This window comes from Takifugu flavidus, chromosome 9, assembly GCF_003711565.1.
Source record: "Takifugu flavidus isolate HTHZ2018 chromosome 9, ASM371156v2, whole genome shotgun sequence".
Lineage (NCBI taxonomy): Eukaryota > Metazoa > Chordata > Actinopteri > Tetraodontiformes > Tetraodontidae > Takifugu > Takifugu flavidus.
The window spans coordinates 6,005,441-6,028,868 of NC_079528.1; the positions used below are offsets into that span (position 1 = coordinate 6,005,441).

At 41.9% G+C, this 23,428-nt stretch overlaps 1 protein-coding gene across 9 annotated transcripts in view; it reads right to left on the bottom strand.

The window, feature by feature from the left end:
• Positions 1-13,160: 13,160 nt before the first annotated feature.
• The window catches only part of lingo2 (leucine rich repeat and Ig domain containing 2), a 166,946-nt gene continuing 156,678 nt past the window's right edge, over positions 13,161-23,428 (bottom strand). For all 9 annotated transcript variants that reach the window (XM_057043213.1, XM_057043212.1, XM_057043210.1 and 6 more), the window contains one exon: positions 13,161-16,042. In XM_057043213.1, the coding sequence (XP_056899193.1) occupies positions 14,189-16,030 (1,842 nt within the window). In that variant the 5' untranslated portion in view covers positions 16,031-16,042 and the 3' untranslated portion in view covers positions 13,161-14,188. The remainder of the gene's footprint in view (positions 16,043-23,428) is intronic.

Here is a 23,428-nt window from a genome sequence, read left to right on the forward strand (position 1 = left end):
GGCTATGGCTCCCGCGAGGGAACACACTCCCCACAACAATGAGCTACTTAGACTGCCAGAGGACACGATGCCTGTGCAAAGAATAGAGATAAAGAGACAAGTTAGATGTGAGGGACAGGGACAAGGAGAGGGAGGAGGAAGTGGAGGCTATGAATTTAACATACAACAGATGTTGAACATATTGCACCCCGGGATACATGGAGGGATCATCAATAGCATCCAAATGTTGAATCAAATGTATAACATAAATTATGTGGATGACTGGGCTAATTTACAGTTGGCACATTAGGGGATAGAATGACTGAAATACTTCCAAGCAGAAGAGAAAATCCTGCTTTATATATTCGTGTTCTCACTGTCCTGTCAGAATCAGAACAAGACTCTCTGGTGACAACATCAACATGAAGTTACTAGGAACAAAATCTTTACTTATTACAACAGCAGGGACTTTTTAAATGAAGATTTGGCACGCTTCAAGTTGCTATCTTTGGAAGTGTCTGAAAGAAGATGCAACATCTATTTTTTTAGCGTGATATGCCAGAAAATCATCATGAAACGGGCTTCGCCCCGAGACGCACCCTGAGATTCTCTTTGCCTGTCTGGACCTGAGGATCTATGGTGACCTTGAGAAGGACTCCGTAAGCAGAAAGTAGAAATGGATTCAGACAGTTTCTCCAGTAAACGCTTGAATCAGCATTTTGTCATAGTGTATTGATGTAAACGTCTCATCTGCTTCCATATTACTGTTTATTTTTACCCTCTTTTCTTGACAACACAATGCCACAGAGCGGAGTTATTTCCTCAGGGTTTTGGTTCCTCATATCCAACTGAAAAATATTCCAGTGCATCAAACAAAGAACTTCAATTACACTGTCATTTTAAGGACCTTGACAGACCGAGGTAAAAATCAATAAATGTCTCTGTTTTTATTTTCGTGTTCCAAATCCTCTCAGGTCACTTCTGTCTCCGAGCTGTAGCCGTTTACTTGACAAACGAATGTTTTGAGCTTTATTGCCTTTCAGAAAGTTGCCCATCCACTTAGACCTTCCTTCACCACAGACAGTCAATTTAATTCAGATATTTGTCATGCAGATTGCAAAAACTCACAACAATACTCCTGCTCTTCCTCCCTTTAAAGGGTGTGAGAGAACCTATGGAGGGACAAAATGTGTTTTTCCACAAATGTGCCTCAGGTTCCAGTCTGCAGGTGCATTATTGCAGACATAACCAACCCAGTAACGGGGTCATATTTGTATGTATGATTAATTTCTGATATGTGCAACACAATAAACTTCAAAAATGATGAGTGGAGTAATTAAAATGGGCCAATATTCCATCACACTTCTCCCATCCAACCTCTTTTCACTGTGGATTTGCAAACAGAAAAACAGCAATCAAAAATGTGACCTAATATGCTGATGGGGGTAAAAAAAAAAAATAAGAGAAAAACTTGAAGAACTACTGCAGCTGCTGAATATGGTCTGCATTTTTTCGCAATCAATTTGCAACGGATTGGCTTCTTTGCGTGTAATTAGTCAAATGTGATCCGAGTCTCTTCTGGATAGTAATCTGCATATATATTAACCATTTTTGGCACCGGATCTCCATTAGATCCACTGTTAGTGTCAGCTAAACATTAATAGGTTCCATAATCATAATCTTGTTTACATGCTCGGCGTTGAATCACCTGAGTCTAATATTTGGGGATGTCCGGGAGTGCTTTTCCATTATGTTTGCAGAAGTCTTCCATTCGGATTCAGAACGGGTCCGACTGAATTTAGGTTCGGCCAACAGGAGGAAACGCCATGGAAACAAGCATCATGCCGAGCAACCGAGCATCATGATACGAGCGGCCCAAGTGGATCCGTGTGCCAAATCTGTGTGTTCTCATAAAAGAAATGCTAAATATGAGACTTGGCCTCCTCCAGCGGGGCAAGTTTCCCTCCGCTGAACATGCGCCAGTATTAGGAGATTGGCATTTTTACACTCATTATCGAAGTCATTAGACAGGATATTCAAGTCCCCAAAGGCAACGTAGCAAAGCTGCGACAAAGAGCACCAACTGCCAGAAATCTGTCCACGTTCCTGGTGGCCTCACCTCCAAGAAATAACTGCACTTTTCATTATTTGGCCTGTTGACGCATCTACATTTTTTGAGACGGGCCTGGCCAGAAAAGCAGCATTTGTCCTCTGCTCAAAAATGCTGACTTAAATTGAACTCTGTAACATTTATTTCCAAACCGGCGACATCCTCTGACCTCTTGCAGTTGTGCACGTAATTACAACCCTGACCACGAAGTAAAGGTGAGAACAGCTGGAAAGAGTGAAGAGGTGGAACAAACCCAGGATGTTTACAGAATATGCATGTTTCATTTTCTAATACCTGTTTACCATAATTTACTCCATGGTTTTCCCTAACCTTGACCAATGACTTTGCAGTATTCAGGCATTTGTTACTTCCTGTCTGAGCTCAACTATTAGTCACAGATGTTTCCTATTAGGCTTCACCTTTTCTTTGTTTCCAATAAAAGTTTCAAATCTCTCTCTCTGACATGAAAAGCACCTGTAGTGCAGAGATGATTCTGACTCTTTCCACTAGAAGTTCTAGAACATATGCAGTAAAACAGAAAAACTGAAGCTGCAGGGAATCCAAGGTGAGGAATGCGTCATTACTTTGTTCACATGTAACATTTCTCATGCTATTGTTTATTAACAGTGTGTTCAGACTCAAAAATAGTTTTTTCATCAACGAAAAAGAAGCGGTGACGTCCAAACGGGGACTGTGCACAACCGTCGACCACATTCGGCCACTTTAAACGGGTTTGATGCTCTGCACCCCCCCAAAACTGTCACCTCATTTCCCTTTCTTATTCTAAGTTAGCAAACACTTGAAATATTTTGGAGGGTGTGTTTTCTCGTTGCCAACATTTGTACATGCATTTGTAAGTCATTACAGAACCGTTCACATGCAAAAGCTTTTGCTGGGAATCTAAATTTCTTGGGACTCCTCTGTTGGCTGCCTCATTTAGCATTCCGCTATCTGATGCTTCTTTTCATTTAAATACTAGGTGCCAAGTGCAGTTTCACTGTTCATGAATAAGTCATGTGGCACCCTGGGGTTTTTTTCTGCCGCTAATCTTAGACACTTAAGAAGAACAGAGAAATACAAATAGAAGAGGTGGATTTTGTCTTATTCAAATGAGCTGCATCGTTCTTGGATTCAAAGCTTAATTAGATTTACTGTCTTTAACTACAACACATTCTTTGATGAAGAAAAGAAATACGTTTTTCTGGTCTTACATCATGTATGGAAGTCCTTTTGAATTGGTGACCACAATATCAATGGACTCTTCACAAATATCTTGTGTGGGATTTAGATTAAGAAAGATGAGACACAAATGGACCCACCCACCCACCCACTTACTTACCCACCCATCCATCCATCCACCCACCCACCCATCCACCCACCCATCCATCCACCCATTCATCCATCCATCCACCCATCCATCCATCCATCATCCATCCATCCATCCATCCATCATCCATCCACCCATTCATCCATCCATCCATCCATAGGACAAGAGGCAGGGGAGACTCTGGAACTCATGGCACTGCTAACAAATAGACATTGTTCACACTCACACCTGAGGTCAGTTTAGAGTGACACTTCACCTCTACTCCAAGCCAAATGCACGCCTGTGGCCAGTGGGAAGGGGCCAGAGGACCCAGAAATAACCCACAAAGACAGGGGCGAACATGTAAACTCCACACAAAAAAGCCCCTGGGGTGTTCCTGCTGTGCTAACTGCCGTGCTGCCCTTGTTACCCGTTTAACTCTTTACCCTAGTATTGTGGTTGGAATGGTTAGTTTTAGTAGGTAGGTTTGACATACATGCGGCTTCTTGAAAACATGAGAGCTTTTCTATGTTTGGTGAATATAAAAGCATCAATTCTTAAATCCAGGCAGTGGTCTCCTCTCTACGCCCATCTGCGCCTCCTCCTCCTCTTCGGCCAAAGATATCCAAGCATCAGATGCTTCTCTGAGGCGTCTCATGGCTGCATGTCTTCCAAAAGGGTGCAGCTGTCCTGGCTGGATTCCTGACAATTCATCTCTAATCTCCCTGCACAAGGCTGCTCTTCCCTCTCACCAGGCTCCTCCTTCACTTTTACCTCACGCAATATGAAACCAGCATTGTTTAGCATCCACAAACAAATTAAATGCAAACCTGTTTTCCAAATTGTCTGCTAGGGAAACAATTTACTGTATAAGGCTTGGCAGAGTGAATCGGGCAAGATTTCTGTGTCCTTTTCAAATATCGGAGCCACAGACAATGCAAGCTGTTAAGAATTGAAAGTGATTTCTCCATGAAGGGACTCGTCAAGTGATGCACTCTTCTTTTAAATGAACAGGTCAGGCAAAGTGACAAAACTTTCACTTTCAGCAGGTTAGATAATGAATTTGCATAAATTTATAAATACATTTGCCTCTGCATGTATTAAGTTGAATAAATTTGTTAGGAGATCTTTTTAGAAGTCCTGTCCATGTCTCTTAATCATGGTGGTTTCCAGTAAAATTCCAACAAAAAACCCAAAGGGGAAGTTTGTTAAAGCACTGCTTTGTGTTTTCACTTACTGGAATTTATTTTTTACAGACTTGTTCTTCCCGTACCTCATCTTTGTACAAAGTTTTCCTTTGTGAGCAATGTCAGCATGCATTTATGTGTAAGATTTCTCTTTTGTGGACTGGAAAACCTTCACATCTTTGAAAACTATCATCAAAAGGATGAAACTGTCATTTGTATTCATTATTTGCACAAAGACAGAAATGAAGTCTGTCAGAGGACTTACACAGATGGTTTATCGTGGCTGAAAAAATACATTCAAGATTTTAATTTCACATTTGAGACAGAAAGGATAAACTCTGCAAGTGTGTTTATTTTAGAGGGAGAACATCAAAGCTGCTGCAATGAGGCATAGCGCTTTTTTATTTATTTATTGTGCACATTTGTGCTGTTGCACGCCACCCTGCCAGTGTGACAAAGCAGAGGAGGATGCATCTTGTCCTGTGCATCTGCATAAGTGCTCTGTCTTGGTTGTTTGCCTTTAAAAAAGACTGAAATTCACCCGTTTTGGTCTGAACTTCACAGCATAATCCCACGCCATCTAAAAGCTTCTCAGATACGCAACCTCGTACCATGTGTCTATGGTCTTTTTTCTTTTCTTAAACTGCTCTAACCAGAAATAACTAACTGCTCTCTGATCTGCAGTCATTAAATAAGTTCTTGACTCAAACCGTTTTAGCAAAATGGAGAAGAACCTAATTTCCTCTGATCTCATAGTGATGAGATAAATATTAAATTAAAAAGGCTGAAGGTCCGGCTCACGCTCAAACACCGGAGTGCAATAAACACCTCAGCCCGTGCATTGAGTTGGACAGCCATCTAAATATTAAAGTAAAGATGATAAATGAAGGACAGCACGTGGGGTGAAAACGCCTCTGTTTCGCTGCATAGAGATCTGATGAAAATAGACTCGATCTCAGTGAGGTGTTTGTTAGCATAACTAGAAAAGGGGATTAACGTGGTTTTCTGCTGTCTGCTTGTACTGACTCTCAGGTCAACGCTGGTTTTCTTTAGATCAACTGCAGTTTAACTTTCACATCATAAATGTCGCAACATTATCATAGTGGCGAACGTTTAACTGCACCTAAACATAACTGGGTGCAGCATTAAATTTGTGGCTTATTCTTTTTCAGAGTTATACCCATAGGTGCAGTTTTCATTTCTATGGGGGAAGAGGGGGGACTGGAGCTGTTAAAGTCACATTTTTCCTTGCTTTTAGCACAAACAGCCTGACACAACACGATTTAAAAGTGAACTTTTGGTAATACCAAATGAAAGACACAATCCATAAAGCTAAAGAGATTTTCATGCCAAAATGTTGATACGTGACAGATCCAGAGAGACGCTTCAGTCAGAGAAATGGTTCAATGATTTCCGAGGTCACTGTGATTTAGCTGTGTTGTTTGGAGAATAGAAGGAGTTATAAATTTATGCAGACGCTAGAGCATGTCCGAAGCTGAAAAATGGAATAAAGAGAAAAAATGTAGCTCTTGGCTGTGTCACGTGCACCCTTTGACAAGCACCAGTCACTTGTTTGTATTTACACATTGAAAATTCTTAGTGTGCAAACTGCTTCATGTCTTTTTCTCCCTTAAAACGATTGATAGTTGACTGCTGCATTTATATTTATGTGGCTGTTTGGTGTTAGTTGCTCAGAACTCTAAATCCCAAATTGCGCAATTTGACTGTTGGCTATCCACAATTCTACCAATCTCACAGTTGTCACAGTTGTCAAGAAGTCCCTGAATAAATTCAAATCACTGTGCAAGGACGAATTGCTGCTGTGGTGCAATCCAGTATTAGATAGAGATCGGACATTTATTGGGTTATGTTTATTTCTCTCAAGTATATCGTCAGAGATAATAACGGAGGCTTGTTGTGTGTGTGTGTGTGTGTGTGTGTGGATACATGTGTGTTTCCTTGTGGATAAAAAAAGGAAAACTGAAAAAACAAGATGGAGACAAATGGATGCAGGTTGACATCGAAATACCACACAGAACCGTGGGAGTGTGCAGGACCGGAGAGCTACATGTATGTAACTTTAGCTGCTCAAATCAAGTGTCAGATGTGCGGCGCCGCTTCCTGTGGTTAGCTCTGTCACCTCGCATCCAGTGGGATCTCCAATGATCCCCCAGTGGCTTTCCTGCTACAATCTGCACAGGAGACACGTGGAGTAAATCAATCACAGACGCAAATTGAGTCAGAGTTTGAATCTATTTGTCTGTTCATGTTACACCTGCGAAAGGTGACACGCACGGTGCTTATTTCCACTTCTCCATGTCTGTGTGGGCGGTTGATGTGCATTGTGGGTATTGTAGGCACCTAAACTATCCTTTTATATATGTGGGCGTTGCGTGTAATTTAGGGTCTTAAAATGGTTGTGTTGGTTTCTGAATTGCAGGGAAGGATTTGAAATATTCCTCTCACAACTGCTGAAATCAATCCAGATACACTTTTTATTTCATACTGCAGCGGAATTTGGGCATAACTCCTAATTTTGTCAAGCGTAAATAAAAATTATTCATAGAAAAATGGCCAGAACAGATATGTCATATAAAGAGCTCCAACTTCCTACAGTACATGTTATCATCAAACCATTTTCCAGCAGAAAAAAAGACTGTTATATGTCACATTTAAGCTTTTTGTTTCCCCGCCTTCGCAACTGTGACAAATCTGTCTCTGAATGGAGGTGATAGACCTTGAAAACCAAATACAGTTCCTGGTGAAAGGACAATCCTTGAATTTATACATAATTTTAGCTCCAGATGCATTAGTAACTTTACCAAATAAAGACAGATTGCACCCGATGACAAAGTCAACTCTGATTTGCTCTTGGACAAAGAAAGAGGAAAGAGCACAGGGAGGAAATGCATTACCAAGAATTAAATCAGCACATAACAAAGCCCAGAGGAGCCGCTTTGATTTCTTGCTGAGAGTGGTGATGTTCTGTAGCCGCATATACAGGTGGTCCTTTACACAATACCAGAAGAACATAACTCTATTATGACCGACTAAACTAAAGTAGCTCTTGACATCGCTCTAGAGTCTGGAAAAGGAAAAGATAAAACAACTGGATAAAATTGCATTTTCCCTCCCTGATGTTCATTTTGCATGGGCACAGAGCTGCGGTCTGCAGAGACCTGCGCACATCGTAAACGTCTTATCTCTCCACGGCACAGACAGGGTCAGCTCATTTTCAGTGCAATCAATTCCCAATGTCAGCAGATATTTAGCTTTACTGTCCACACTTGGAACATTCGGGTTCATTTATTTGTCTGAGGGCTGGATACAGGTTGAAGCACATCGCCCGTCGTTCAGACAACGCTAATATCGCTCACACCGCAGCAGACTTGGCATAATTCACAAGACCTTTTGTGCAGGCACCCTACACGCGAAGACCACTGCGCAAGAAAAGTGCAGAGAAGCCACACGACTGTGCAAAATTACAGCAAATCCATTAACATATACTGTCGACCTGGTTGGAAAAGTAAATTGACCACAGTTGGAGACAGATGCCACTGACGTCCAGACACACAACGCCACACAATATATGACAGCTCCAGTGTGCTGAGAACGCGTAAGCAGGAGGGAGTGGAGGGCAAGGACGAATGAGTGTCAGAGACACAATTCAGGATGAAACAGGGAGCATATAGGAATACATCAAATAAATGGTCCACCAGGACAAACTGGTATGAGGACAGAGGGTAATGACATGGCGGAAGGAAAATGCAGGCCATTAGCAGTTAGGGCCAATGATTGATTGAACAAGTTCGGTGGCAGCATGAGGCTGCAGAGACCTGCTTCCAAACTAAAACTGGCCAGAATAATGAGTTGGTTCATGTCCACGGAGCTCTGTACACTCCAGGACACTAAAAAAGCCATTCGAGCATATATGTCATAGCAAGAATAAAGTGTTTTCTTCCCAGGGTTATAAAATATGCAGTGGAAAGAGAGAAACTTTGAAAAATGCAACCAAGCAAAGCTCCAAGGCCTCTTACATTGTCCTGTTTCTCCACCTTCCTCCGAGTCGCCAGAGACCCTGAATGCATTGAGATCTGGATCCATAATGTCTTCAATGATTATTTTAGTAATTACAAATATATATTTTTAAAAAGGTGTTTCTGGGTGTAGCTTAGCCATGAAGTTACAGTTGTATAACATAGACAAAATAAAGACCTGGGGGCCTGTGGAAGTCTGTGACAGGGTGCATGTGGGAGGATGAGAGGTTCTGCAAGACGTGTGTGTTTACATACTCCTGCACATCTTCAACCTGAGCCTCAGTCTGGAGAGAGTTCCACTACTGTGGAAAACATCATGTGTGGTTCCGGTTCCTAAGACTGCGCACGCCAGGGAGCCCAACCACTTCAGGCCAGTGGGTTTAACCTCTCACCTAAAGAAGACCATGGAGAGGATTGTTCTCACCCACCTCCGACAGCTGGTAGACAGCAAGATGGACCCTCTCCAGTGCCTTCAACACAATCCAGCCATCATTGCTGAGAGGGAAGATGGAGGGAGCCGGAGTCAACTGTCACCTGGCTGCCTGGACCACCGACTACCTCACCAACAGACTACAGTACGTGAGGCTCCGTGACTGTGAGTCCGACGTGGTAGTCTGCAGCACGGGGGCCCCGCAGGGTACAGTTCTCTCTCCCTTCCTCTTCACTCTCTACACATCGGACTTCAGCCACAACTCGGACAGTTACCACCTCCAGAAGTTCTCCGACGATACAGCCATCGTTGGACATGTGTCTGAGGGGAACGAACTGGAATACAGGGAGGTCATCACCAACTTTGTTGCCTGGTGTGGACTGAACCATCTGCGCATCAACACCAGCAAGACAAAGGAGGTGGTGATCGACTTCAGTAGGAAGGCTTCTCACACTGCACCCGTGAACATCCAGGGTTTGGACATTGAGATCGTAGAGGAGTACAAATACCTGGGTGTTCACCTCAACAATAAACTGGACTGGACTCATAACACAGACACCCTGTACAAGAAGGGCCAAAGTCGTCTTCATCTGTTGAGGAGACTGAGGTCCTTTGGAGTGTGCAGGTCACTGCTTAGGACTTTTTATGACTCTGTGGTGGCATCGGTGGTCTTCTACGCTGTGGTCTGCTGGAGCTGTGGAAGCTCAGAGAGGGACAGGAAGAGACTCAAGCTGGTCAGACGGGCTCAGACTGGCTCAGTCCTGGACTGCTCTCTGGACTCCATTGAGGAGGTGGGTGAGAGGAGGATGTTGGCCAAGCTGACATCAATTATGGACACCCCCTCTCACCCCCTACACGAGACTGTGGGGGCCTTAAGCAGCTCCTTCAGCAGCAGACTGTTACACCCACGGTGTAAAAGGGAACGTTACCGCAGGTCATTCATCCCAACTGCCGTCAGATTGTTCAACATTCACAACACTTAATTGTAGCACCAATAACCCAGGGTTGGCATATTTGCACTAACTAATCATCCTACCTCTGGAATGTCTTATTTGCACATCTTATTTGCACCTTTTCTTTTAGTACTTTTCTGTATGGTACACCACAGTCTACCGCTGTAACGTGCAATTTCCCTGATGTGGGATCAATAAAGTCTTTTATCCTTATCCTTATATTGAACAGCTAGGTTACTGCCCACGATCCATGCCAACTAGAAACTCAGCCGCTGAGCAATGAGTCCCGTCCAGGAAGAGCTCTGGATTTCTCTACCTTTTCTGAAGGGGCCTTGTGCAGCTCTACGATATCACCGACATGATGAATGTCACCTGTTCTGGGCATGAGCGACAATAACAACATTGTGGTGCCGTCGCGTGACGCTGTTTGTTCTGTAGAGGCAGCGCAACGCTTCCAAATATTGAGCTTCTTTCAGCATCTTGTCTTCTCTTGATTGGCCTGTTTTTGTCTTTGGATGCCCTCATGTCCACATTTTTCTGTTACACTTTCACAAATTTTCGTCAGTGTCCTCACCGTCGACCTCTGCAGAACCACCAAATGAAACTATGGTGGGATAGAATCTACATTCATTTTAAGATGTATGACTTTGACCTGAGTGCTTTCACCACTTATGACCTGTAATTACTCACAGCAGTGAAATTGCATCTTTCCTTCATCCCAGCGGATTTGTCTTCAGAGCTCATCTGAATGATGATATTCATCTGAATGATGACACTTTTTTTGCGGCGCCTGTTAGTCTCTCAGCTTTCAGTTGTGGGTTTAAACTTTCACTCCTCAGACTTCAGACCATGTGCATGGGCAGTATTATAAAACATGAAGAACACACTTTTAAAGGGCAACTTTTAATTAGCTTGGTTCCAGAAAGCCCACCTGAAATCCATAATCTCATTAAATCATCATTCAGGTATTCAGAACATGATCTTCCTCCCAGCCGGAGCAACTGCACCATAAGAGCAAGGCCAAACATCTTCACCGTAAGTTCCTTCTGCAAACCTGAGTAGAAAAACACGTGCCATCTAAGCTTTTATGAGTGTGCGTGTGACACTTTCCTCAGGGTTCATCTTTCCAAAGATTCACATCAGTTCAATATGCTCGCCTGTCCCACCTCATCTGCACCTCTGTAACCAGGACATCAGGAATTGGACCTTATCCAATAAATATGCTATTAGTAAAAAAATGCTAGTTAAAATGTAAAAATCCAGACATTTAGTTAATTGTAGTTCCCATTTTTTGGCTGTAATTAATAGGCGTTAAAAAAAATGACATCAGCAAAGAATTTAATTTCCTTCTTTATGGCTGGGTATCTCAGAAAGGGAAAAAATATAGTGACAGAAAACAGGGACACACCAAAGTAGAATTACTGATTGGATTACTACTGAGGAACATTTGGGGTAAATTGCCATGGTTGACTTGACAGTAATGACATTTTCTCCTCTATTATTTCTTCTTTCACCGTCTGGGTGATGAAAAAGAGCTTCATACTTAAAAAGAGGGAAATAACTCTTTTATGTTGCCGTCAATCTCCTCTATCTTTTTTTTAAGACTAGAAAGGCTGCCTCAACTTGCAGATAAACAGTTTTAACATGCGAGCAGAGCTGGAGGAACTGACGCTTCCTTTCTTGTTTTATGTCTAAAATTGTGCGTTGCTGCACATGCATGCCTTCCTCTCTCCCAGCCAGCCCCAACACCGGCCTGGAACTGGAGTCGGCCCACATGGGAGCTCATTTGGCAGACCAGCCTGTCACCAGAGAGCCTCTGAAAGCTAAACCTAATGAAATCACACACACATCCAAAACCTGCCTGCTAGCATCTGCCCAAGACTCCGGCTACAATGAGCTCTACTTCCTCGTCAAAGCAAAACTCCCATTTGGCAGACTCTTATTCCTCACTTGAGTCGCAACTATAATCTTTTATGTGTATCAAGGGGTGCATGGCCCATGGGGCTTGGAAATGTATCAAGAGTGAGGTGTGTAATTTAAAAACAATGGGGACCAAAGTGCAAAAATACAGCCTTTTCATTCCTCGCTGTTGTTTTGAAATGTGTACTTACACAGATCAACATGACTCCTCAGGAGCACTCCACATCTTTTGCTGACTTTCTTTTTATACAACAAAGCTTATTTCTTGATCCGGTCACAGCCAGCTTTATATGATTTTGTGTGATGAATATGTGGGCAGGTCCCGGCACCGGCGCTGCTGTGAGACCCGGCGTCAATCTGTCGCCATATTTGTGAAGGTGCAATCTTGAGGGGTTCCTTCATATTAGTCACAATTCATTTACAGTGAAACAATGATGGGCCGACTTTAGTGCTGCAGATTCGGAATACAAATCTTGTACTCTGGTATTGGAGCAGGTTGTATAGATCCGTCTTATTGGGTAAATATGTAAACATCTTTACAGCAACGCTGTGATATTGAGTTTCAGTGGACTGTTGCTGTAAATGCTAAATGAACAGGCATTTATTTAAACCCTCTCAAATACCAGCCAACCTCTACATTGCTGGGACTTTTGGAAGAGCTTGTCTATGTTAAATAGGCAATACTCCTAAACTATTTCTAGTTTCCACGTGGAACATCTCAGCCTTTTAAAACCATTCTGTTTGCTGTATTCATGACAAATTAAAAAAAAAATTAAAAAAAAAATCGTTTTTCGGCATCTTTCTGCCAGTGTATAAGTTTTGCTTTTTGGTGGTTCACAATTAACTTAATTAAAGTAATATTTCTGAACTTGAAGGAAAGGAAAAAATAGGATACTGTGACCATAAGATAATGCAGAACTACTGGAGAGCTGGGAAGTATAGAAATGGACAATATATAGAGATAAATGTTTCGGAAGTATGAATAATTTTTTGGAATATTATACATCATCAAAAGCAATTAGCAGGTAATATGGTTGCATTCCATCCAAGCATGGAAACAGTTCTTTCAAAGGAAGTGTTTATGGTGCTGTTCGATCATACAGGGCAACTAAATTCATCATTTTTATAGATTCACAATATTGTTCAAATGATTAAAACATCTAACTTTTAATAATAATTTCTGGACTTCTTTTCTGTCTCTGTTCTTTTCTAGTTACATTAAATTGCAATCGGACTCGTTGTTACAAATACGTCATTTATTTCACATACAGCATTTTTTTTTTTAGATTTTTCTTTGAAGTTTTCACAATCTAAATGATTTAACAACAAAATGACAAACTACCACAACGAATTCCAGATTTCGTACTGGGGAAATAATGCAAATGTCACTGTAGTAAAATTGACATGTATTTTGCCAACAAGCAAAGGTACAATTAAATTAATAAAAAAGGACAGAAAATAGGACAAAAGGTGGTTGATGTACTGCAGGTACTTTGACAAGCACTGGGTCATCTTTATGACTTTTTTTTACGTTATGTTAGATCCTCAACAGCATTTCTGGATCATTTTTCATAAAATCCCAACACTTTTATAAAATATCGTACTCCTTTTTATTGACAATATATATTTAATCATATCAAGGAGCTGTTTGGGAGAACAGGAACAATATTCAACCATCGAAGCCCTTCCTGAAACCAAGGAAAGTGTTTTTGCTGATCGTATGAGTTATATTTTTCTCGGTTAATGCACCCCATGAATATTGCGATGGATAGTTACTTTGAATGCACATACATGTACGTAATGAAACATTAGGTACACATATGCAAAGTACTAAATGTAGGAAATGATGAACTCTTTTGTTAATTCCTTCGATGGATAAGCATGGTGCAATACTTAACAAAGTAGGTTAATAGCTTGGATACAAATTTTTTTTTTCACTGTACATGGTTCGTAGTTCAGTCTTTGGGTCCAACACAAAAGTGTTCTTTTGGGGAATAGAAATTTCGAAAAGCAATGAAGTATTCCCCTCAGGTCCGTTGAACAGGTAAATTCCTCTAATGCAAGCAAATATCTCACTGTGCTTTAGTACTGGAAACATGTAGCTAGCCATTTTGTCCAGTTTGTTTAAGGAACAGCTCCACTTCTTTTGATCCTTTGTGTATTTTCACTGCCATTCGTCCATGGAAAGTTCTATAGTCAAACTGTCAAAAAATACATTGTACTTTGGACTTTTCCACAATCCAGAATCTTTTATTTATAAAAGAAGTCACATCATTTTCATGTTGAAGCGGCGAGGACCGGCTTGTCCCTCTGCTGAGTCAACGTTAGTGCCGTTAGACTTCGAACGAGGCACGTATTCAACGTCTATGTTGTTTTTATGTTTTCCTTTTCCTCTACTCCAGACAAAGAGAAGTAGGAAACATAACAAGACCACGCCAAGGAATGTAAAACAACCCATAGCTGTTGACACTAAAATGGTCTTTAGGTCTAACCCGAGGGTCACTCCGGCCGTTCCGTTGGCAGTGGCGTTGCTGGGATCTGTGTAATGCTGGCTTCTGTTGGCATAAAGCGACCCCAGGCTTTTCACCGCCAGTGAAGTCATCAGGGTGTCATTCCCAGCACTGTTTGAGGCAAGGCAAAGGTATACGCCACTGTCCTGAACCTCTGCTGACTTGATCTCCAGTGTACCATTGTTGTGGACACTCACTCTGCCATGGCTCCTAATTGTGAAAACACGCCGACGGGGGGACATCCAGGAAACCATTGGCCTCGGGGTCCCTTCAGCACTGCAGCGCAACATGGCCTGCTGGCCCTCGTCTACAGTGATGGTTTGGGTTTTATTCTCCCGGATTTTTGGCTTGGTACATGTCACATAATAGGAGAGCAGAGTCTCTTTAAACTCTCTAAAAGGTGTGCCGCGAATACCATCAGGTGTGCTACACTCTGGTTGAGAGTCCCCGAATGTGATGGAAAGTCTTTTCTGTAGGATCCACATGAGACGGCAGTCGCACACCAAGGGGTTGTTGTCGATTAGTAGAACTTCCAGAGCCTCTGGAGACTGAAAGACTCCTTTCTCCAAAGTATCCAGTCGATTGTGAGAAACGTTTAGGACTTTGAGCCCCCGTAGGCCTTGGAATGCGTATGGTTCAATAGCAGTTAGCTGGGTTTGAACTAGATGGAGCTCCTGAAGTCGGACCAGTTCCATCAGCATTCCGCCTTCGATGTGCCTGATGCGGTTGTAAGACAGGTTGAGGTGTGTCAGGTAGGGCAGATGTTTCAAGGCTTGGTATGGAAAAGAAGATAAATTGGTGTTAGTTATGAAGAGAGTGGTCAGGTTCAGGCCGTGCAGGGTGTTAGCGGGTACATGGTCAAGCGATTGCCAGTTGTCAATTTCTAAATGGCGCAGACGAAACAGCTTTTTGAACGAGTAAGGATGCAAAGTACTGATGCTGAGGTATCGCAGATGGAGGCTGACCAGGTTGTGCAGGTGAGACAGGGCCTCAGTGGGCACGACAGTAAGGTTGCACCTTTCCAAGGTCAGTATTTCCAGGCTTGAAAGTCCACTGAACGCACGATGAGAAATGTAAACAAGATCATTGTCACCGACCTCCAAAAACTTTAGATTGTGCAGGTCCTGGAACATGTAGTCCAGTAGAATGACTATCTTGTTGTCACTTATATCCAGTCGGGTGAGATTTGTCAAGCCTGCAAAGACTCCAAGAGGTATGAGTTTGATACGGTTGCTCTTGAGACTGAGCGAGTGCATGTTGAAAAGGGCGTTGAATGCTCCAGGTTCAACGTAACTGATAATATTTCCACTCAGATCGAGTTCCTCAAGTCCTGGAAAGTTAATGAAGTCGTCCGGGTTGATCATTGTCAGCTTGTTCTTACTCAGGTCCAAGATCCGCGTCTCTGTCGGGACGCCATCTGGAATAGTGGGCATGCGCTTTCGGTGACATACAACTGCTTTGCTCTGAGCTGAGCACTCGCAGCGTGATGGACATCCCAAGGTAGAACCCACAAAGACAGCCACAAAGGCCAGTCCCAGGAACGGCTGCCAGCATGAGACGACTGTGTGCAGCATGACTCTGCTTGTCCAGTCGACCATTCTGTCACAGTTCTGCAAGACAGACAGAGAGGAAGCAGACAGTTAATTATTCAGGAAGCACTTTGTGGCAGCTGCACTAATTGCTTAAGCACAAGTAAAATCTGGTGTTTGATCTTATACACTAAACACTGTTGCATTATTTTGACTAAGGCGTAAAAACTTAAATGAGAAATGCTCAAAAACTTTGAGCCGTTTACCATCTGAATTGTGTACTCAGCACTAACAGAATGGGTGACAGGTTGCAGAAATTGCAAACTGTGTTTTGGCTCATTTAGTGTGTCAGGGCCTGAAACAATGAAATGCAAAAATCTGAAATTGTCTCTGGGCTCTTAATCTGCAGAGTATAATGCAGAGACCAAATAACAACTGAAGCGAACATTTGCAAAGCAAACAGTTTGGCTGAAAGAGTCAAACTAAGCAGCATCTTTAACTTAACGAGCAACCGACTAAACATTCTGAAATATGTTACAACCCCATCCACAACAACAAACACCTTTTTATCTTGACACATTCGTCCTTTTACTTTCTGCTCGTTAGATGTTCATTAGGGTTTTTTTGTTTGTTTGTTTGTTTGTTTTGTATTAGGCCATGCTGCATTTGTCGTCCTTTCCCTCAGCTATAAAGCTTTATTGCTGCACCCAACATATGGCTGACCATGTTAAAACATTTGCCTAATACGCATTTGCCAGCCAAGTTAGAATCTTCGTCCTCTCTTCCTGCATCAAAACACATTTCAATTAAATTGAAAATCCCATTGCTCGTTTATTTTTATGACTGTGTGGCAGATAGGTGCTACATGTGTTTTTAATAAAACATTTACCAGTTCTGTGGTTTTAGGAAAAGGCTGAAATCAAAAGTCCGGTATGTTTCCTCTGTTATTGGTCTCCATCAGAGCACCCACCACATGCAGATACACGCACTTTGCACCACATGTTTGCCAAGTTTATCTAATCAGTATAATGACTGGATCTCTTTGTAATCGTGTGTAATCAGAATTAAGAATCTGCCTGGGATGTGACCTTTTAACCTGACCGTTGCTCGATTAGAGAACATGATACAAGTGCATCGTCCCCTGGGCAACAGAGCATATTATACAGAATTACCCAGAAAGCCTATAGGCCAGTATCAGTGTATAAATCTGTTTGGTTTGCTGCTACTTGTTTCCAAAAAAAATGTTAAATGTTATGCAGTATATATTAATATATTAATACAAAGCTGATTCAATAAAAAGGTACACAGCCATATTCAAGTGAATGAGGATATATTAAAATAACTTTATAGTCAATTCAATAGCATTTCTGTAACAAAACCCATACTGTGCACTGATAGACTGCAGAAAAAAGGTATTTTCTAATGTGGCCCCTGACCTACATTAGAGCAGGGGTTGGCTCCTGAGAGGGGGAGGAAAACAGCTAATGGTGTCTGACTCAGCATAAGCCATTTTAACGGGTGCCGAGGTCGACTGTGCAGCGCCTCCATCCCAAGCACAGTGTATGGATAAAGCAGTCCATTGTGAGTTTACAATTTACACAATGCACAGGATTTACACCAATTGTACACACAAATATCCATGTAACTCATCTGCAGGGTTCCATTCCCATCACCAATGGGTCTCCATGTAAATCACTCCAAACATCACAGCATGCAGCCCTGTACCAATCCCCACAGGCACTGTGAGGACATTTTGAACATTGTGTAGTGATGATGGTGTTCAAATTTTCGCAACGCCAGTGGCTTTGAATTACTGTACTCCTGCGGTCATGTGATGTCGTCATGTGATGCTGTAAACAACCCAAAGCTTCTGAATTTGCAACAAAAATTAAGTAAAAAGTTGAATCTGATTTACCACCACAAGTGTTAACCATTCATCATTGCGTCTCTCCTTGTAATACTCAGAGTGAACACCTACTCTTCAAAATGTTCTTCATATTACAAGCCAACTAATTATTTTGACTGCTCAAATACGGCGTAAATATATTTGTCTAACCTGATAAATGAAACCTCTCAGGAGTGAACCCTGCAGTACAAAGGGTGAGTTTGCAAGAGTGCAAGAATTCCTTGAAGCGTTTGCCTTTAAAAACCTGAAAACATGGACTCTAAATGCATTTAAACGTGGGCTACACGGGAATGAAACCTTTTTCTATGTGAAGAGATTACGCAACAGCTCAGTTCAAGTGCAAAACAAGAAACTAAAGTCGACAGAATTTGTTTTTCCTCTCAATCTGACGCTGGTCAAGGCTGGTTAAGGCTGGTTGTAAACGGTACATCAGTTTTTTACACACTCTTTTAAACCACAATCTTTGAAAACTGCTGTCATCGTGGTACTTTTCCACACCTTGAACACTCACAAGGCACTTCTACCCAAGAAGCATTAGTTTGAGGATTTAGATAGCAATTTAGCCTCAGTGCAATCAACCAATAAAAAGGCACTTGTGAAATTGGCCTTCCTCTATCTTCTCTGGAAAGGCTTTCAGTCCGGATTTGATGTGGCCCCCAGGCACTAATCATCGCACATAATGTGATTTGTCTTCACACAGAGAAGCCTCCCTGCATTTATGGCAAATGGTGAGAGACTCTCCTCCTTTACGCGACAATTATCAGCACTCCTTTAAGAGCACAATCAAAGCATCAAATTTAGCCAGTTTGATTTAGAAAGTTGCTCTGGAGGAAGTGCCACTTTGAAAGGGAGGAATGGAGCAAAATTAACTCCCAGAGCTCAGGAAAAAACATAGAAGGACAATGCTGTGAGGAATAAAATCATCATGAGAACGTGATTTTTATTCATGCACATATAGACTTGCAACACTCTACAGAAAATATTGAAGCTACTTGTGTTCTAAAAAGGCATGTTTCAACTTCAAAAGTGCAACTTTCCATATTTCTTTCCTGCTGTGAATTAGATTTACATCATTTACATTTCTTCTCTTTGGGTCCCATTTCCATAACAGACACATCCTACGATTACTGTATTCATAGATTACTATTTTATATGGGACAGTTGTGTTGCAACTGTTTTTTTTGTCATGAGGTTTCTAGTTTTCTAACAGGAGCTTACATTTACATTTGTGGGACATCCGTGCCAAGCAGAAGGTCTTTGAGGGCAACTTTAACCTCTGTGGTCCAGAGAGAAGCACATTTTGTTGCTAGAAAACAGTTACTTCTTCCAAGGCTTTCCTTGGAATGTTTATTTCTTTCCCTATTTTTGCTGGATGGGATGGAAATCTGGACTTTTGACCATCTACTTTAACACCATGTTCCACAGATAGAAGAAACTGATTATTCACTGATCACTCATATGATTTTACACACACACACACACACTATTTTTAAGGTTAATTAAGTTCCATTTTGTTTAATGTGATGTATGTGTTCTCTTGATGCCTCCGTGAAGAAGGGAGGTTATAAACTCACAACTTAGTTCACATTAAGAGTGTGCAATTAACCCACCTTTTCAAGTGAGCGATCAGTGAGTAATCAGTTGGGCTCATAATGAGAGGGAGGAGATTGTGAAGCTCTTTTCCTTATCCATTATGGAAAGGTTCTTGGTAAAGGGCAGCAGGAGGTACAGATTGGAAAGCCTACATGCTAAATGAAACTGTACTCAGCTGATCTCATGGTGCTCCATCTATCCTCTGCATGCGACTCCAGGAAAAAATAAATAATATTCCCAAAGACAAATAATTACTCAGAACTGCTTCTCACAGTATGGAACACAAAGAGCCACATCAATTATTTATTTTCCTCACAAACGCAAATAGCGCTACAAACTTCAAATAACTGCTAAGAATTTGACTCAGTGTTGCGTAATAATTCATTACAAACAAGCTGCAAGAGCAACACGATTGCAGTCACGTGAGGATCAACAGCCTCGGGGTAATAATAAGCTTCCATGCACAAATTGCCTTTGGCTTGGCTTGCGAGGTGAAGTCAGAGCTCAATTAATCCCTGATAATTAGAGATAAATGTGCTAGATTGAGTCATTTGCTCTTTTCTGCTTCTCTCAGCATCTGATAACCTTTAGCTCAGAAAAGGCTTAAATGACCATATCCCACTGTCCCATCTTGAAACACTGTGCAGGAGAAAGCCAGAGAAAACAAAGTTAATCCAGAGTGTAATAGCTCTACAATATTCTGCGCTTTGGAGATAAGTATGAGTTTATAAAGGATGCTAAACAAATTGGTGAATAAATCCACCGAACATCTCAATGACGTCACACAAATTTGTTGAGAGAGGAAACTGAATGACATTTTTTTAAAGACTAGCATATTTTATCGGGCTGCATTAGTTGGTGAAATGACACCCTCTCTGCAATCCCATTAGACTCACACATTATATACATTAACTTTACATCAATATTGAGCCAACACAAATTCAGCATGTCGATAAAAGGAGCCCACTGTCTTTAATTACGACTCCAGGATGATCGCTTAATTTCACATTAACAAGGGCAAATAGTCCTGCGGGAGTGCAGATGTCCAAATGTTACATATATAAAAACTAGAGCAACATTTGATTATCAGGACCTGTGATCTATATTCAGGTTCTCTTTTTCCTCATATGTATCATATGTATATGTAGATCATAGATGGGCAGAAGCAAGAGGACAAAGCATGCAGGAATAATCTGACATGCGGAGATGAAATATAGTTACACTGTTACATAAAAGGAACTTCAAGTTCACTGTTTTTTTACTTCAAATTTCAGGTTTAACCGTTATAAGTCAACGATGCCCGAAGGGACTTTTTCCAGCTCTGCCCCCACAGAGAAAGAGCTCAGCTTACAAAACCACCCTTGAAGCAGGGTGGGATGGAGTCTCTTGCTCATGGGCACCACCAGCAGTGCATGTGTGTGCACAGCAGAACACAGCCATGAACTTGTCTCCATGGCTGTTAAGTAACTGCTCAAGCGGGCTGCTCCAATAATAGTTGAGAGGAGCTCCAGAGCCAGCCAGGAACAGAAGACAGACAGTGGCATCCTTTCCTTCATCACTCTTTCAATAAAAAACGAGGAAACTTGCATAACAAACAAAACTGCTTTAGCCTTTTATGATGTCACAGCTTTGGTCACTTTGTGTTTTTTCTTTAACCCAAGTTCTTTTCTGCAACCTCTGCTTTTAAACTGAGAACTCCTCAGGATAAAACAAACTGTGTGTAGTTGTTCGAATGCATCTGCAGCAACTGTTAACTCTGTGTGGGCTTCTGAGAGCCGTTCTGGATCCCCCCCCCACTCCACGTCTGGACAGCCTACATCAGGTCTGAGTCAGGGGGTGCTTCATTGCTGCTATGATTCAACCACAGGGACTTTTAAAGGTGGTTAACTCCTCTGCCCACACGCCTCATCCTTGCCTATACTTACCACACAACTTATTGTATGATCGAGGGAAAAATGGGAAGCAGCTGACACAAAACAAAGCTGACAATCAGAATAAAACATAACAGCCGCATCAGTGTGTACATGCAAAGACGCAGCGAGTTCTCGTTTTCCTCCTAAATTGCAGAAATTATTCATGCCAAGCGGCTCCAACATACCCATGCATCTCCGTGACGTCCCAGTTGGATTTCAAAATAACTGACAGAACGGGCGATGTGGTGAAAATGTCAGTCCATCTTTTCCTCTACATGGATGTGTGTCCAGAAGCTTCAGCTTGACATCTTTGTGTCTTGTGATGTTATTTTCCGTGCATGTCATGCTCGTCTCCCTCGTACTGTACCTCCCTCTTCGTCCCTCCCCCCCATTTCTCCGTCCCTCCATCTTACATTTTCTCTCACATCACCCAATCAAAGGTATCTGGCCTCTGACTTTGTGAGTCACCACCATTAAACTCTTTATACTTTTCCAGGCTGGAGCCCAGCAGTCTGTATTTTTCCTGTTTACCTCACCTCATATTATGTGGTGTGGAAAAAATAACATAATTATATACAGTACATATCATCTTCAATGACAGCTGGGGGAGTATGTCTGCTGTAGGCTTTGTATTGATCGAGTTTAGTCATAGCCAACATATTCTTAAGCAAACAGAAGTCAGACTTCATGGGATTAGAGGATGCTCAGCTATCAGTGCGGTTCTGGCTACTTGCAGTGCTTCTGTTGTCCTTCTCAAAGCATTTCTTAGGCATTCTTTGTGCAATTATCTCCAATATTGGATTGCTTTGAGCTTCGCGGATCAAAATTACTTTGTAACCTCTATCTTATTTGCCAAGACTACAATAATAAATCAGTTTAATATTATGAGACTGAAAAACCACTAAACATTCACACACTCGGCGAAATTGCCTTTATTATCTTTCTCAAGTTTCCCATTAAGTTTGTGGTTAAAAAGGTTAATAAAGCAACTGGTGAAATATTGTTTTACTGTATGTGGCTATCAGAGTACAAAATTAGTTTATAAAGACAAAAAATGTGGGAAAATATGAGGCACAATTAAAGTTAAACACTGCATGAGAGTGAAAAGTCATATGAGCACCATCTGGTAGGTTCCTATTGAACACAGGAGGGTCACAAAAGGTCCTTGAAAGGCCTGATGATAAATCAAGGCAGACATTTGAGTGACTTCTTTTTTTTTCTCAATAGCTTGCTGTTATTAAAACTTGCACGGGATAGCAGTCCATACACGGACCACAAAATGTTTTTGGATATTGATCACGTCATCACGACAACGGCAATAAAAGCAAAAAAGACCCAGCAGGTAGCAAAAGATAATGTCCAGAAAGATCATCCAGCTGATTTATGTGTTGGATATATCAGTCACTAATGCCTTTCGGGGTCTTTTTGATGTTTATGTTCCCTCCTAACTCTGACATTATGTTGAGGACAGTGCATCCTCATGTGACTAAAAGTAAATGCAATATACCGTATAACTGTCAGCCCAGAAAGTGAAATGGGCTGCAGTTTTACATTGAGGTGTTTTAATAGGGAAGCAGCAAAGTGTCAATAAAGTTACGTTTTGAAGAGTTAAACAGCCCCTGGAGACAAAGACCTTCCCCCTTTGGGTCCGACAGCTCTGCCAAGCCAGGCTGGTGACAGCAGCAGCACTGTGCTTGTGAAACATCACCACCATGTTTTTAGCTTTGCTGGCGCTCAGCTCCAGGCATGCAGTATAACAACGTACAGTCCTGCAGGCCTGAGCCACGATGTTGGGGGGGTGGGCGGCTGAGCAGAGACAAGAGCACTGTTTCGTCCACACATTTGACTGGATGGTCCTGCAGTCATCAGTGTACAGAATAAAGAGCAGAGTTGAAAGGATGCAGCGATGAGCCACCAGGTGTGAAAGAGGTCAGAGAGAGAGAGAGAAGGTGTTATTGACCAGGACTCTCTGTGGCCTCTTTGTCTGGTAATCTAACAAGTAGAAAGTAGAAAGTGGTGGTGAGTTTATTTGCAAGGATGAGGCACTGCAGAGTT